A 14353-nucleotide genomic window follows, 5' to 3' on the forward strand; every position below is an offset into this window, starting at 1 on the left:
TCTTTACATTTACAGGCAGAGACCGGCTCTTGGAGAGTGCTTGGCTCATCTTGCTGCAGCTATGCCAGTGGCTTACTTAGAGCCCAGTCTGAATGAATATAATGCATTTTCTGTTTACACTACAAAGACCCCCAGGGAGAGAGCCAGTGAGTGTATTCATGTTTCCTTAGATGTGATCATTGTCTCATCATGTGGCTTAACTGTGCGTCTTCATTCTCTTTTAAATTCCAAAGTCTTGGGCCTTCCCAATGAGGTCCAGGAGTTGTGTCCAGACATCCCAGAGCTGGATGTTCTCCTGAAGGAGATCGGCGACTTGGCAGAGTCCGGCGCTCGTTATACTGAAATGCCTCATGTGATTGAAATCACTCTGCCCATGCTGTGTAACTACCTGCCTCGCTGGTGGGAGAGAGGATCTGAGAACTTCCCTGAACTGGAGAACCAGATCTGCACGGCTGTCACATCAGAACACCTGAATCAGATGCTTGGCAGCATCATGAAAATTGTAGTGAACAACTTGGGTATTGATGAGGCTTCTTGGATGAAGAGGTTGGCTGGTGAGTACTGTTTTAACATCTTTCAACATGTATATACTGTAAGTAAGTGTTGGGTGAGAATCTGAACCAGCATGTTGACACCGTTTGTGTTCTCTCCTAGTGTTTTCACAGCCCATCGTCAGCAGAGCAAAGCCAGAAATGCTCAAGTCCCACTTCATCCCAACAATGGAGAAGCTAAAGAAACGCACTTCAAAGGTGGTGGCTGAAGAAGACCACCTGCGAATGGAGGGGAAATCAGAGGGAGATGAAGAAGACGGCACCATACGTGATGAGTTTGCTGTCCTCTGCAGAGACTTGTATGCTCTCTACCCTCTGCTTATTCGCTATGTGGACAACAACAGGTGCATTAAAGATTCCTGATGATTCCTGGCTACTACCGAAGGAAATGCAACATGATGCACTTATCATATATTGTGCTTTAGTCAAACATGTTAGGACAGTAGGGAGTCTAAAATTTTTTCGTCCTGCTACAGAGCAAGATGGCTGACATGCCCAGACCCAGATGCTGAAGAGCTCTTCCGAATGGTTGGGGAGGTCTTTATTTTCTGGTCCAAGTCTCATGTAGGTATTTTCATTGTTGCTTTTTTGAGTGCAGCCGTTTGTCACAGCGTACATCTTTCACCGTGTGTTGTTGTTTTTTCTCGCCGTTGTAGAACTTCAAGCGAGAGGAGCAGAACTTTGTGGTGATGAATGAGATCAATAACATGTCATTCCTCACTGCTGATAGCAAGAGCAAAATGAGCAAGGTGAGTGAATGAAGGGCAGAGGCGGTGCCACTTTGAGTCGGATTCTTATATTAGTGTGTTCCTTTCTTCTGCCCTCAGTGTTTATCATAACTCTAAAAATTGTAATATTAAATATTGTGCATTGCTTACTGCAAAACAAAGCATTAATAAATACAAAGGCTCTTATGCACCTTTTTTTCCAGGTACAGGAAACATGTTTTCTTTTTCTCTCTCTGGTGCCACGTTTTGGTCATTCATAATTTGTACTTTTTTTTTGTATTCTTGTTTGTTGGGCTCGGCTACACTTGGCGAAGTTCTTTCATTTATCAAGTTTGATTTTCATCCGCTGTTCAGACAACCCGAGCAGTCTTGTTAACAATATTCTCTCTCTGGCTGTCCCTTTCCTCTTCTTTTGGGTTGCGGCTGGGTTTCCAGGGCGGGGACTCAGAGGTTAGACTTTGTTCCTGCACGCCCGCTGTGCTGACCGCATGGCACCTCACTTTGGGGGAGCTTTTCATCAACCTCTCCAGCACACTGGCACATCTGATCCGCATACACACAAGTACACATTCTTTCATATATAGACACACACACACACACACAGGCGTGCGCATTCCTTTCTGAGACACATGACCCGAGACAACTGAGTCAGTGCCAGTGTCGAGGCCTTTTCTGTGCATGCAGCTGTGTCTGCTTAGTCAAAAATACTTTGACGTCCGTCATGAGTGGAACAAAACTCAGTGAGAATTTGTCATCGCTATTAATACGGAGTCATTTATATTAATAGGACTGGAAAATCCTAGTCAGAAGAGAAACAGATTTACAGTGTCATTAGCACGGCTACACACCAGCGTATGAGCACATGTGCACTGACACACAGATTTAGATCGTCTCACTCCATGTCTCACACACATATACGTCCACATAGACCTTATACTGGGCACGCCATATAAAAGGACAAACTGTAATGAACATGCAGTAGAGTGAGACATCCACATTGACGCTATCAATGATCACTGGACAAAAGGGAAGGCCCCCCTTCTGTGGGTCAACCCCTGTCCTGCCAGTGTGTGAGGGGGGAGTCTGGAGGCGCTTGATGAAAGTACTCAGCTGTAGAGTTGGGCTCATGGCACTGGGCTTTACACCAAGCCCAACGTGGTAGTGAGAGCACAGTGCCATCATCCTGTCACTGAGTTTGCTCTTTTTTGATCATAGCTGAGGTGGAATATTCTAGTATGTCTTTGTTTCTTTTTGTTGAAGGATAGTTGACCTTGTAGCTTTTGTAATGCAGCTTTTTTGCCACTAGGGGATGATGTTAGTCTTCTCTGTGCTCTTTCTTCTCTCCTCCCTGGAAATGCCATGGCACATCATGGTTTAGTTTCCTTCACACTCCCTAGTATCCACACTAACACATGACTTGATGCTTTATATCATTGTAGCAGAATTCTTGAAACATGTTTTAAGACCACTTCCATGATCCACCTAACCAATACATTAATTTACCCTTATTATCTAAAATGCTTTGCTCCCAGTTGCCTCTAAACTAGTTTCCCATAACACTCTTGCATCTGGCGCTAAATTGAAGCAAACGCAGTTGCTGATGTCTGACAATGACACTTAAAATACATTGTTTCAACATGTTTTCAATTTCCCCCCGGGGACAAATAAAGTTTTTTTGAATTTGAATTTCATTTCCATCAGATCACCTGTAAAAGGTGCAACTCTGTTGGTTTTGGTGTAGCTAATTTTTTTAATATAATGTTTGCATCTGAATATTTTTGGATTTAGACGTGTAATGACCGACATATGAAGACTATTTATTCATTTCACGAGGTAAGATGGGCGGGGGGTTAAAGTTTTGGGGTACTGTTAAAAAAAAAAACGTTTACTGAATTCTTATTATCTAAACATCATTGGCCCTTTTAAGGTGATTCAAGTATTTTTTAGAGGAAATAAGGAGTATTAATATCAAGTCCCTTTGTTGGATTTTTTATTTTCCAAATGAAATACTTTTTGTAGAGCATTTAATGTCTTAATTTTTTCAATCTAAAAGCTGTCACATACATTTTCTCAACATTTTTGGAGGATTCCAGAAAGAGCAGATACCAGAAGGACTGAACTCTCACAGAAACAGAACAGGAGCTTAGCAGAAGTGCATGTGGTCACATCTCTTGAACAATAGTTGTGTGATTTTAACTGCCTGCTACTTACATGACTACTCTAATGTCAAGAGTTTTGTTTCATCTAATATACTAGCCTTTCACCACAGGATGCAGTAAACGAGATAATTCACAAAAAGAGAAAAACATACATGTTTGTTTATCCTGTTCATTGAGTGCTGAATGGATTGTCACTTGAATGAAATCTTTTCTTTGTGGCATGTTTTGCAAATGCAGTTCCACAGGTTTACTTCCTTGTAAGATCCATATCCTGCAGCTTCCCTTCCCCAAAGCCAGCTATGTCCCCAGTTTGCCCTCACATTTCACTGTACCCTCTACTTACCAGTCTGAGCTCAGAGAAACAATAAACGATCAAATGACGGCACTCACTTGAAATGTACACGTTGTTTACGTGAAGATTTTGTCAGGAGGAATTCTTATCGATTGAAGCTTGGTATATCTACGTGGAGAGATGAGCTGGTATTGCATTATAAACTTTCTGCAGTGCTGTAAAGTGCTCTGTCATTATTTAAACGTAGGGTCATGTTTTAAAAAAAGATGTGTGCGAATATGTTGACAAGCTCAGATCACACATATTTTCTCTGTGGTATGAAAAGTAGCATAAATATGGAATTACTACCTTTTTTTTTTTATAGCCCTTTTGTTGTTGCAGTTATTCTTATTATTACAGGCTATAGATGAAGTTACTTACAAATGAGGACTTCTATCCATGGAAGGGACAGTCTGGCAGTGAATTACGGCTCTGCTGTGTTTAAAACGAAGCAACTTTTAACTGTGGTGGCATTTTTACGAGATACTTTGGATGCTTTTTGGTTTACTTTCCCGTCTCTTAGGGTGGAGGTTCAGATGCCGAACGTACCAAGAAGAAGAAACGTGGAGATCGTTACTCTGTGCAGACTTCACTTATTGTGGCTGCCTTAAAAAAGATGCTTCCCATAGGCCTCAACATGTGCTCTCCCGCTGATCAGGAGCTCATCAACTTGGCAAAGATCCGATACTCTTTGGTAGTTTTTTTACTTTAAATGAACTTTTTCCTGCAAAACGGTTTGAAACATGTTAAAACCTATTTTCATAGTTTCTCTTTCAGACTTTACCTCCAAAGCTTTTCTTAGGAGGAAAACCATTGATCAAATGTTTTACTCTGCAGAGAGACACTGATGAAGAAGTAAGAGAGTTCTTGCAGAACAACCTTCATCTTCAGGGCAAGGTATAACTCCTTGACTGAAACTCTCCAGTGTTGTGTTTTATTCGACCGCGTGATCAGATTTGGATTAAATGACAATCACTCCTAAAACATATCAGAAGCTCTAAATCCCTGTCTTGTGGATAGGTGGACAACCCGTCCATGCGCTGGCAGATGGCTCTATACAAAGAGATGGCAGGGAAGGCTGAAGATGCTGATGCCCCTGAAAAAGTTGTGAAAAGAGTACAGGAGGTGTCTGCTGTCCTCTATCACCTTGAAGTGGTGAGCGTTCAGTCTCAGCTGCACTAACTGTGGCATACTTCAACTATTTCTCCTGCACAGAGAGTAAAATGTCTACTTACAGATGGAAATGACTAAATGTAAAAGTGAACCTGGACCTGACTCATTTAATGCATACTGACTGAATAAGAATGGATAATGTACAATGTGTCTTTTAGTTGAAAGGCAGTGTATTTTAATAAGTTGATTAAAGGACAAATAAGTGAACTGATAGAAATAGTTTTTACTGTTAGTTTGTTTTTCAAAGAAGAATGAACTAATCCATTTAACCCTAAAGGAAAATGCAAATAACTTATCTGACGTTAGCATCTTCAGATAGCATCAGAAACAGAGATAAATTGGAAAACATGTCAGCAATAGTTCAGACAAAATGGTTTTTTTTATATAAGTTCGACTTTCACTGGGTTCTCCTGCTGTGGCCATTTGCCAACGTGTACCTTCTCTGGTGTAGACGGAGCACCCTTTCAAATCAAAGAAGATGGTTTGGCACAAACTGCTGTCGAAGCAGAGACGCAGGGCTGTGGTCGCTTGTTTTAGGATGACACCACTATACAACATTCCCAGGTAGGAGCCCTGTTAACTCTGACATGTATGGGATTTTCACCAAATAAGTACAGCAGATGTATTTATCTTTATCTATGTATCTGATTGTTATTGTTTCCTTTTTTGAACATGGCAGGCACAGAGCTTCAAACATGTTCCTTGAAGGCTACAAGCGTAACTGGCTTCACACCGAGGGTTACTCTTTTGAAGACAGGATGATCGATGACTTATCTGTGAGTGTTGTCTTAAATCTCACTCTTATAGAATCCGCACCATTACTCATCGGGGGGTTTTTTCCCACACGTCTTTCAGAAAGCGATGGAGCAAGAGGAAGGAGATGAAGAGGAGGAGAAGGAATCAAAGCCGGATCCCCTTCACCAGCTCATCCTGCATTTCAGTCGTACCGCTCTGACAGAAAAGAGGTTTGATAGGGCCTTGCTGATGAACACTGAAAGTAAAGACGAAGTCAACTCACAGGGTGACATGTTTTCTCCTCATTCTCTTTCCTTTTCCCCATTCCAGTAAACTTGACACAGATCATCTTTATATGGCATATGCCGACATTATGGCAAAGGTGAGTGATCGGAAATGTTTTTCACTATGAGTTGAGGATTAATGTTAGGCCTAATGTTGTTTGAATTCCTCACATTTATGTCTTTTCCTCTACATTTCTATAGAGTTGCCATATGTGTGAAGAAGAGGAAGGGGGAGAGGAAATGGGGGAAAATGCTGAGGATGAGATGTCCTTTGAGGTGCGACAGTCAGAACTGGTAATGGGCGGCCAGGGGCTGGGGACCAGGAACACACTGGAGCGGTAGCTCTCGACGCATTGAGTGACCTCATCATCAGAGCATTACTTCACAACCACATCTCTCTCTCTGTCTTTCTTTGTTACGTCTCCTTACCTCTCGTCTGTGATGTCTGTGTTCTGTCTCCTCTGTTTCCATGTTGTGCCTCGTTCATTGTGAGTCGCTCGATTCAGACACTCAAAGCTGCAATCCAGAGAGGCATCCTGAACTTTGTTGACACAATATATTTGTATCTTTTTTTATTTAAACAAAAAATTGAAAAATCTTTTTCCAATTCCAATTTTGACAAATACCACAAATTATTCTCCGTGAGTTCTGTTCATACTTTGCGTGCCTCCACTCTGGATTGGGGTCTTGTTAGATTAGATTAATGTCATTTAACATCAACATTAACAATAACAATGATAATAATCATCACACTAACTATGATTCACTTTTAAAGAAAGAACGTCCTTATCACGATTAAGGTATATGATAGAAAAATGCAGCTGAGAAATAGAAAGTCTCCTTTCAGCTCGTACAATTTGAGATGACAGAGGCTCTGTAGAGAGCTTTGTATACTTTATAGCGAAGCTTGAAAGGACAGAGCAGTAGCCACTGTGCAGGCCTGTTCTTCATTCTTGGGTTAAGCGCTGGAGTCTCACGCTGTCGTCGTTGATAAATCTCGTGCTGATTGCACCACTTAAAGCTTCTTTTTAACTGAACTCTTTTAAGGAAGATTGTTGTTTTTGTGATCATACACACTGTTTGTCCTCTTCACAGATAAATATATGATTATTAGAAAAAAATGGCTGTTGGACATGTTAAACACCGTGTGTAGAGTCAGGAGATGGTGTAGTATTGTTTGTGTGATTTAAGGATAATTAAATTCTAATCAGAACGTGCTCCCTTTATTTAACATAAATAAGTGATGTCATTCCTCCCTGTTTATATGGCTGTCCCATTTGTCTTTCTTCCTGTCTCTCTCTCTCTCTCTCCATTACTCCATGTAATCCCTCTCACCCTCATAACTCCTGCTTTCATTAACTGAATGCTACTGATCAATGTTCCCTTCCCCCACTCACATAGCATACTGACAGACTACAGTGAAAGCCAGTGTAGACCACGCAATGACAAGTGGTAGTTATTCCAACACATAGTCACAGCTATAAGTAAGTTCACCAACATCATACAGTGTTTAGTTCATTAGACTGTCAGGGACTGCAGTGTAAGTTTTCGGTCCAACTGCACGACACATAGTGGATAAAGCATCGCCAGGCATACGAGGGTGGGTGGGAGGGGGGAGGGGGCACGGAGAGGGAGGGAGGGGAGGCAGGGGCGGGTGAATCGGGCCTGTTTCAGTCAGGATGTGGGATGCTTAAAGTTGATTTGTGATGTGGCTGAGCAGAGGAATGTCCCTTTGTCCTTCAAACGCAGAGATATTCATTTGATCGTCACTGCCTTCCTATAACTGGCATTTCATTCCCAGTTGGTTCAAAAGAAATGTGTAATTGGCTCGAGTGGATGGACTTTTTCCATATTTTGCATAAACCTTTCAAACAGTTTCTCAAAGCAAAAGAACGTGGATGTGAAATATCAAAGGAATATATCTGATACAGAGGGATTACAGCTCTTGTCCAAGGTCTCCTGTTTGCAGGTCTGCTGCAATAAAGACACTTTGGTCAGCTTTATGACTAAAATGCGAAGCCAATCCGGCTGTTTCCTGTAGTCTAACGCTTGCTCCAGCCAGCAAACGTGAAGATGTAGTGTAACAACTCCATGACTAATGAAGTGACAGAATGTGTGCTTCAGACAGGAACCTTAAACTGAGTTTAAGAATGAAAGGAAAATACGTTTTATAGAGGAAATTTGATCAAAAAAGGTTATTTATAGAACTTGGAAATTGGATGATATGTTTACTTTATGTACAGATGCTTCAGTTATGGACTATTTAAACAACAATGGTAAGTGTTTTATATAAACAGTGAAGACGAAGGTTAGGGACCTGAGTGAAAGGAGAGTGAATATGTTGACAATATGAATAGATGGAATGGAAAACTTTTGTTTCATGTTTTAACACTAGATGCCGATTGCGCCAGCTGTTGGAAGTTTAAATCAGATATTAAAAAAAAACAAGATTACACTGTGTTTGTTCACATACTAGTTGAATAATAAGAGCTAAACACAAATATTAAAATCCACAAATAACAGAACAAATAATTAGGTATTTTAAGTACATACAATATACCTGTACCCGATCAAAGACTAACAATCAATGAAGAAACACCCCATCCCAAACACGCCCCCATGATCCACTGAAAAGTTACATAACTTAGCACATGGCTCTGGACACCACGGGTGCCGACAAGTTGAAAAACCCCTCTTCACTGGTGCCTCATCCAGTCACCCTCACAACACTTTGGTAAGACCGAAAACAGCAAGTTCTGGCTTCCCAGAGCCACGCCCCCATTCTGGCCCCACCCCCTTCACAGAAAGAAAGAAAAAAGAGAACAGAAACGAGCAGAAAGATGTTCGAAAGAAAACAGGCAAGGCAGAGCCAGAGCAAAAAGCCTGTTTGGGCTCGAGCTCACCACTGCTGCGTTAGGTTGCTCGTCTACCCGAAGCCCATTCCCCACCCTCACCAGGGAAGAGAGGTGTTAGAGAGAGGACAGGGAAGGCAGAGCACTCAATGCTCTTATTGATAAAACCTATAAAATCCATATCAAAAGTTACTAGATGAGACATTGCTCGAGTTTTAATGGTGCGACCTGATTAAGTTATTCATTTGATTAAAACTACTCGTCACTCAGAACTTTGGAGGGACAGGGAACAGCTGTCGTAATCTTCACCTGGTGTTTCAAAACAAAAAAAACTGCTGAATAAATCGTCAATTATTTGACCTGAAAGAATCCACTCTATCTATTTGTGTGTTGTTGTTTTTTTGGCATCATCTTCAGCACCAGATCCTCATTATATTTGTGTAAACCACAGGAAAAAGAAATGGAGAAGCAAAGGCTGCTGTACCAGCAGGCCAGACTGCATAATCGTGGTGCTGCAGAGATGGTCCTGCAAATGATCAGTGCCTGCAAAGGTATTCTTTCTTCCCTCTTGAGTAAAAACGTCTTGCATGTAAAACCTACACTGTGATTCATTTTACTCTTGCCAAGGTGATAACGTTGTGTTTTCCTCGCAGGTGAGACTGGCACAATGGTAACCACAACCCTCAAACTGGGTATCTCCATCCTCAATGGAGGAAACTGTGAGGTTCAACAGGTATGTTGGACTCTGTAGAACTCCTCATTTTGTCATTTTAGATTTCAAATAAACATGAGTGTCTCCCCCCCCCTTCCTTGACAGAAAATGCTGGAGTACTTAAGGGATAAGAAGGACGTAGGTTTCTTCCTGAGTGTCCAGGCGTTGATGCAGACATGCAGGTCGGGAAAAAACACTTAAACCTAAAATCAGTTTTGGAAACTAAATTCAGGATTTACATCTCGAAATGGGTCTATTTTCTCTGCAGCGTCCTGGATCTGAATGCCTTTGAGAGGCAGAACAAGGCGGAGGGGCTGGGCATGGTTTCAGAGGAGGGCACCAGTAAGTCTCCTCGTGCTTACACCAGAACACTGCCTTTGTGTATGAATATCATATTGTGAATTATCTGCATCAGAAGAGGGCACAGATCACTTTCTTAATTACTCTTACCAACAATGTCTTTAAACAATAATGTTCACAAACCACCAGAGATGAAATTTAAACTAAAATGACAGACATTCGTTCAAATCAAGAATCACGTTAGCTTTTACTTACTGTTCCAATGTTCACCATTATAGCACACAAAGCTGTTTTGTGTGTGAAAGTCCTTTCGAAAAACACAAGTCTATCAAGCAATCTTAATTTACAGTGTATACAGCGTGTCATCCCTAGACGTTTGCCAGAAAGCGCAGGTCTAGACTGTACTCTCAAATGCAACACTTCCTTTTTAACGGGCAGGAACCTCGAGCAGAACCAGTCTCATGTCTCACGGCCATCTGCTGTGACTGTGCCGAGAACCAGCTGAAGCTACAGCAGCACTGAAACGAACGTTAAATAACAAACATTTATTGTTCAAAAGCATGACCTGACACTGAGGATGATAATGTATGTCATGTAGCAGTACAACATTTAGTGACACAGGATTGGAGACTCATGACTAACGATGAGCCTGGAGAGCAGATGAAGCGCACACGAGGAATGTAAATGAAGAAATGGCCGGTCGTGCTGAGTGACTGTAGTTTGGTATTTAAGTCACCACAATTAACATGAAAATGAATTAATCAAAGAAAATAAGATATGAATTAATAGATACATGTAAGACATCCTGAGGATCTATTCATTCATGTGCGATGTGTGACTTTGACGGTACAACTTTTGATTGAACTGAATGATTATTTTTCTAACATGACATTTGATTAACACGGGGATAACTCTTTAAGAATTTGATTTAAGTATGTTTTTTATTTGTCTTAGTACGTCTCCTGGTTTGATTTGTCAATCCCCCCTCCTACCACCACCACTCTTCATGTGAATTCAATTTGCCATGGAATGTTGTTAATCTCCCCCTCCTCATCTCTTAGTCCTCTACTGTTGTCAACACACTGATCCTCTCTCCCTTCCCCACGATCAATGCCACCTCTCCCTTGTCCCTCCTCCTTTCATGGTCCTCAGACTTGAACCTAGGACGGGGTAAATCATGTTTCTGCCCATCTGCCTCTCTGTCCTTCATACTCCTCTTTCTCTGCGCTCTCTCTCTCTCTCTCGCTTCATCAGTCCTTCTTCTAACACTGACATCCATAAAGAGAGGACTGGAGGCTTTTGTCCATCTTGTCATGTCCAGAGATGGTTTCTCTTCTCACATTTCTTGTTCATCTGTAAAGGCAGAGTAAATAGGAATCGACTGTCCTGCAGTAACAAAGCTCCAGACTTAGTGTCACTTCTCAGTATCACTGTCTAAAGAGAGACTGCAAACACTGCTGTCAACTTTAACAACATATACAGTATATGTATATATGCTCTTTTTCAAGGCAGTAGGACATAATCTATAGTCTAGTTCTTCCAGAGCAGCGGATGAATCTTCAACATTTTGATGGACAATGCCCCGACCTCTCACTCATTTAACTCCGCTGCATTAAAGCTCACATCTTGTGTGCTGCATGACTTTGTGTCTGTGTGTGTGTGTGTATCCACTACAACAAGTGGTGCGTTGTGATTTTTAAAAAAGCATGTAAAGGTTGATTATTTGCCTAACAGACGCCAAAAGTCTGGTTAACCTCTGTTTACGGCAATGTTTGAACTTGTGTCCTGTCTCTCCGTCCGCGTAACAGTGTCTGCTCGAGCTCATGTGGTTCATGCGGTATGGCCTGTTCTGTGTCCTTGTTTTACTGCAGCTTTATTTTGATGTAAGCGTGCAGTGTTGAAGCCTCCTGTATGTTGTGAGACCTTTGACTATATGTTGGACAGAACACAGTCAAGTTTTCATCCTTTTTAATATTGTTCATGTCATTGGGCGAGACTCCTTCTTTTATTTATCTTGGGGGGGGAAAAAACGCCTGGTCACAGGTGTTTGTATCAGTATCTAAATTCATTGAGAGATGATGGTGAGTTGTGAAATTTATTGTATGTGCTGTCGCCAAACTGTTTCAAAGATCAACAGTGAGACTTTTTTTTACTCTGACTTTAACCCGATCTGAGGATGTTATGTAACAGGTCTTCTCCTCTCTTTAGATGAGAAAGTGATGGCAGACGACGAGTTCACCTGCGACCTCTTCCGATTCTTGCAGCTGCTTTGTGAGGGTCACAATAACGGTGAGAATGACTCCGGTGTCAAATTAAATGAAAGCCAATGTCATAATTCATGTCAAAGGTCACTCATCATGATCCTTATATCACTGTAGATTTTCAGAACTACCTGCGGACACAGACCGGCAGCACAACGACCATCAACATCATCATCTGCACCGTCGATTACCTCCTCCGACTTCAGGTGCAACTTGTAATGTCATCTAGACATGGGGCAGTCATTGGAAATCAAAGTCAATGTTAGGGATGATAAATGTGATAAATGTACATCATGTGTTGTCTTATTTATAAAAGACAACATCTATATCAAACAGCCTGTGCATCTGAACATGTCGCAGGTAGGTTTGATGCACACAGACAATTTCTCTCAATCATGGATTTTGAGTCATGTCATAGTTTCCGTATAGGCTCTGATGATGATCAGGATGCTGTAAGTAAGTTTGTGAAAAAAGGATTGAAGATGATTTCATATGCAATAAATAAGACAGTTTGCCCGGATGTAAAAAAAAAAAGAAAAAAAGCTTCATTTTAAAATGTCATGGTGTGGGGAGTTCTCTGCTGACATGTTTTTTATTCTAATCAAGGAGTCCATCAGTGATTTCTACTGGTATTACTCTGGAAAGGACATCATTGATGAGCCAGGCAAAAAGAATTTCTCTAAAGCTATGACAGTGGCCAAACAGATTTTCAACAGTCTGACTGAATACATTCAGGTACACTGTGAACAAATCAGGTATTTACCCCCACCTGTTGTTGTGTATTGTGTTTGTAACACACAGTGTCTCCATTCAGGGCCCCTGCACCGGCAACCAGCAGTCCCTGGCTCACAGCAGACTGTGGGATGCTATTGTTGGCTTCCTTCATGTCTTTGCCCACATGATGATGAAGCTCGCGCAGGTACGCACTTCAAATGCAATTTATTCACTTTTCTACTGGACACCTGTTATCTCCTGTGAACGTGTACACAGACAACTTATTCCAGCTTTCACAAATAGACTCCGCTCCCTGCCCTCAGATCTACACTCATATAGTATTTATTGACTAAATTATATATCTGTTATGCAACTTTGATCTCATGACAGCTTTTCTTTTCAGTCCCCATGAGAGAAATCGATGGTAACCATTAAAGGCCCATGCTTTTTTAGAGCCGGTGTTGTCCACGTGATGCATTGTTTATTTTGCGTTTCATTTTGCCTTTTTGTCATCGAGCATCTCAATAGCCAGATCCAACATAGCGCTTACTTTGCATCTTGTTGGTTGAAGTCCATTAAATCACCCATCATTGCTTCTGAGGCTTCAGTGAAGTTTACGTCTACTGAGCAGTTCTACATGTAACACTAAAAGCTATACCAAAGCTGCTTACATGTGCATGGAGAACAAGCTATGCTGCCACAGGCCTCATTTTACACATGCTTGTCAACTTTTGTTAAAAATCTATAGCTTGCACTTGAGAAAAATCACAGGTGTTAAAACTGAAATAATGATGGCTGATGTGCTATGAGCTGGCTTAGTTTGGTAGTTCTGGTAGTGTGCATGCTAACTCAATGTCACACTGTCTTGGCTTTAAGAGGCAAATGAATAGAACAGTGTCATCATAATGTGATTTTCCTTCAATGAGCAATACTTGTAGCACAGAGAGAAAAAAAAGTCCTTAGTTTACATTTAATGAAACGTATGGAAGCTCCAAGCAGTCATGCATCTAATATTTTTTATGTATTCCTTTTCCCGTGATAACAAGTCGTGTTCAGCGATCTGGACTTTTTGTTAATGTTGCATCACTGGAGTTGCAGAAGGGCAGAAAAAAACTGAGAAACAGACTTAACTTCTGACCTCCTCAGTGTGGGCAATGGCGACATGATCGACTGTCGAGGTCTGGCCTAACACAGGAACCGGTATACTGTTTGATTTTCTGGATCACCAGGAAATGATCATGAGAAAGCAAGCTTTGTTATCATAGCACAATGAGAAAAAAAAAAAAAAAAAGTTAAGGATTCATGTCCACTTTGGGCTTCCGTAGTAATGAATGCGATAAGATCAACTTGTTTTCCACAGTTTCCATGAAAATTCAAAAATAAATGTATTACATATATTAAAAAAACAATATAAAAGACTTATAATGAATCAATAAGTTGTGGAGTTGATTCCGAACATTGTATGTGTGATATTTTGGCTGAAACACGAGGAGGGAGCCTCTTCCTCTTTACAAGGTGCCGTCATCCTCTCTGTATGAATGCGGCTGATGGCA

At 41.2% G+C, this 14353-nt stretch overlaps 1 protein-coding gene across 2 annotated transcripts in view; it reads left to right on the plus strand.

Annotated features, from left to right (window-relative positions):
* The window catches only part of LOC306831606 (ryanodine receptor 1-like), a 46732-nt gene that overhangs the window by 23059 nt on the left and 9320 nt on the right, over positions 1-14353 (plus strand). Inside the window, exons 68-90 of one of the 2 annotated variants that reach the window (XM_079355784.1) lie at positions 16-146; positions 234-554; positions 655-895; positions 1028-1115; positions 1208-1300; positions 1715-1729; positions 4293-4463; positions 4607-4666; positions 4790-4924; positions 5394-5506; positions 5622-5718; positions 5798-5907; positions 6008-6059; positions 6163-6237; positions 9265-9364; positions 9467-9546; positions 9631-9707; positions 9794-9867; positions 10978-10995; positions 12034-12114; positions 12204-12292; positions 12693-12821; positions 12901-13005. In XM_079355784.1, coding sequence (XP_079211910.1) covers positions 16-146; positions 234-554; positions 655-895; positions 1028-1115; positions 1208-1300; positions 1715-1729; positions 4293-4463; positions 4607-4666; positions 4790-4924; positions 5394-5506; positions 5622-5718; positions 5798-5907; positions 6008-6059; positions 6163-6237; positions 9265-9364; positions 9467-9546; positions 9631-9707; positions 9794-9867; positions 10978-10995; positions 12034-12114; positions 12204-12292; positions 12693-12821; positions 12901-13005 — 2455 coding nt within the window. The remainder of the gene's footprint in view (positions 1-15; positions 147-233; positions 555-654; positions 896-1027; positions 1116-1207; positions 1301-1714; positions 1730-4292; positions 4464-4606; positions 4667-4789; positions 4925-5393; positions 5507-5621; positions 5719-5797; positions 5908-6007; positions 6060-6162; positions 6238-9264; positions 9365-9466; positions 9547-9630; positions 9708-9793; positions 9868-10977; positions 10996-12033; positions 12115-12203; positions 12293-12692; positions 12822-12900; positions 13006-14353) is intronic. The other variant, XM_079355785.1, reaches the window with a different exon arrangement.

This window comes from Symphodus melops (assembly GCF_947650265.1).
Source record: "Symphodus melops genome assembly, chromosome: 11".
Taxonomy (NCBI): Eukaryota; Metazoa; Chordata; class Actinopteri; order Labriformes; family Labridae; genus Symphodus; species Symphodus melops.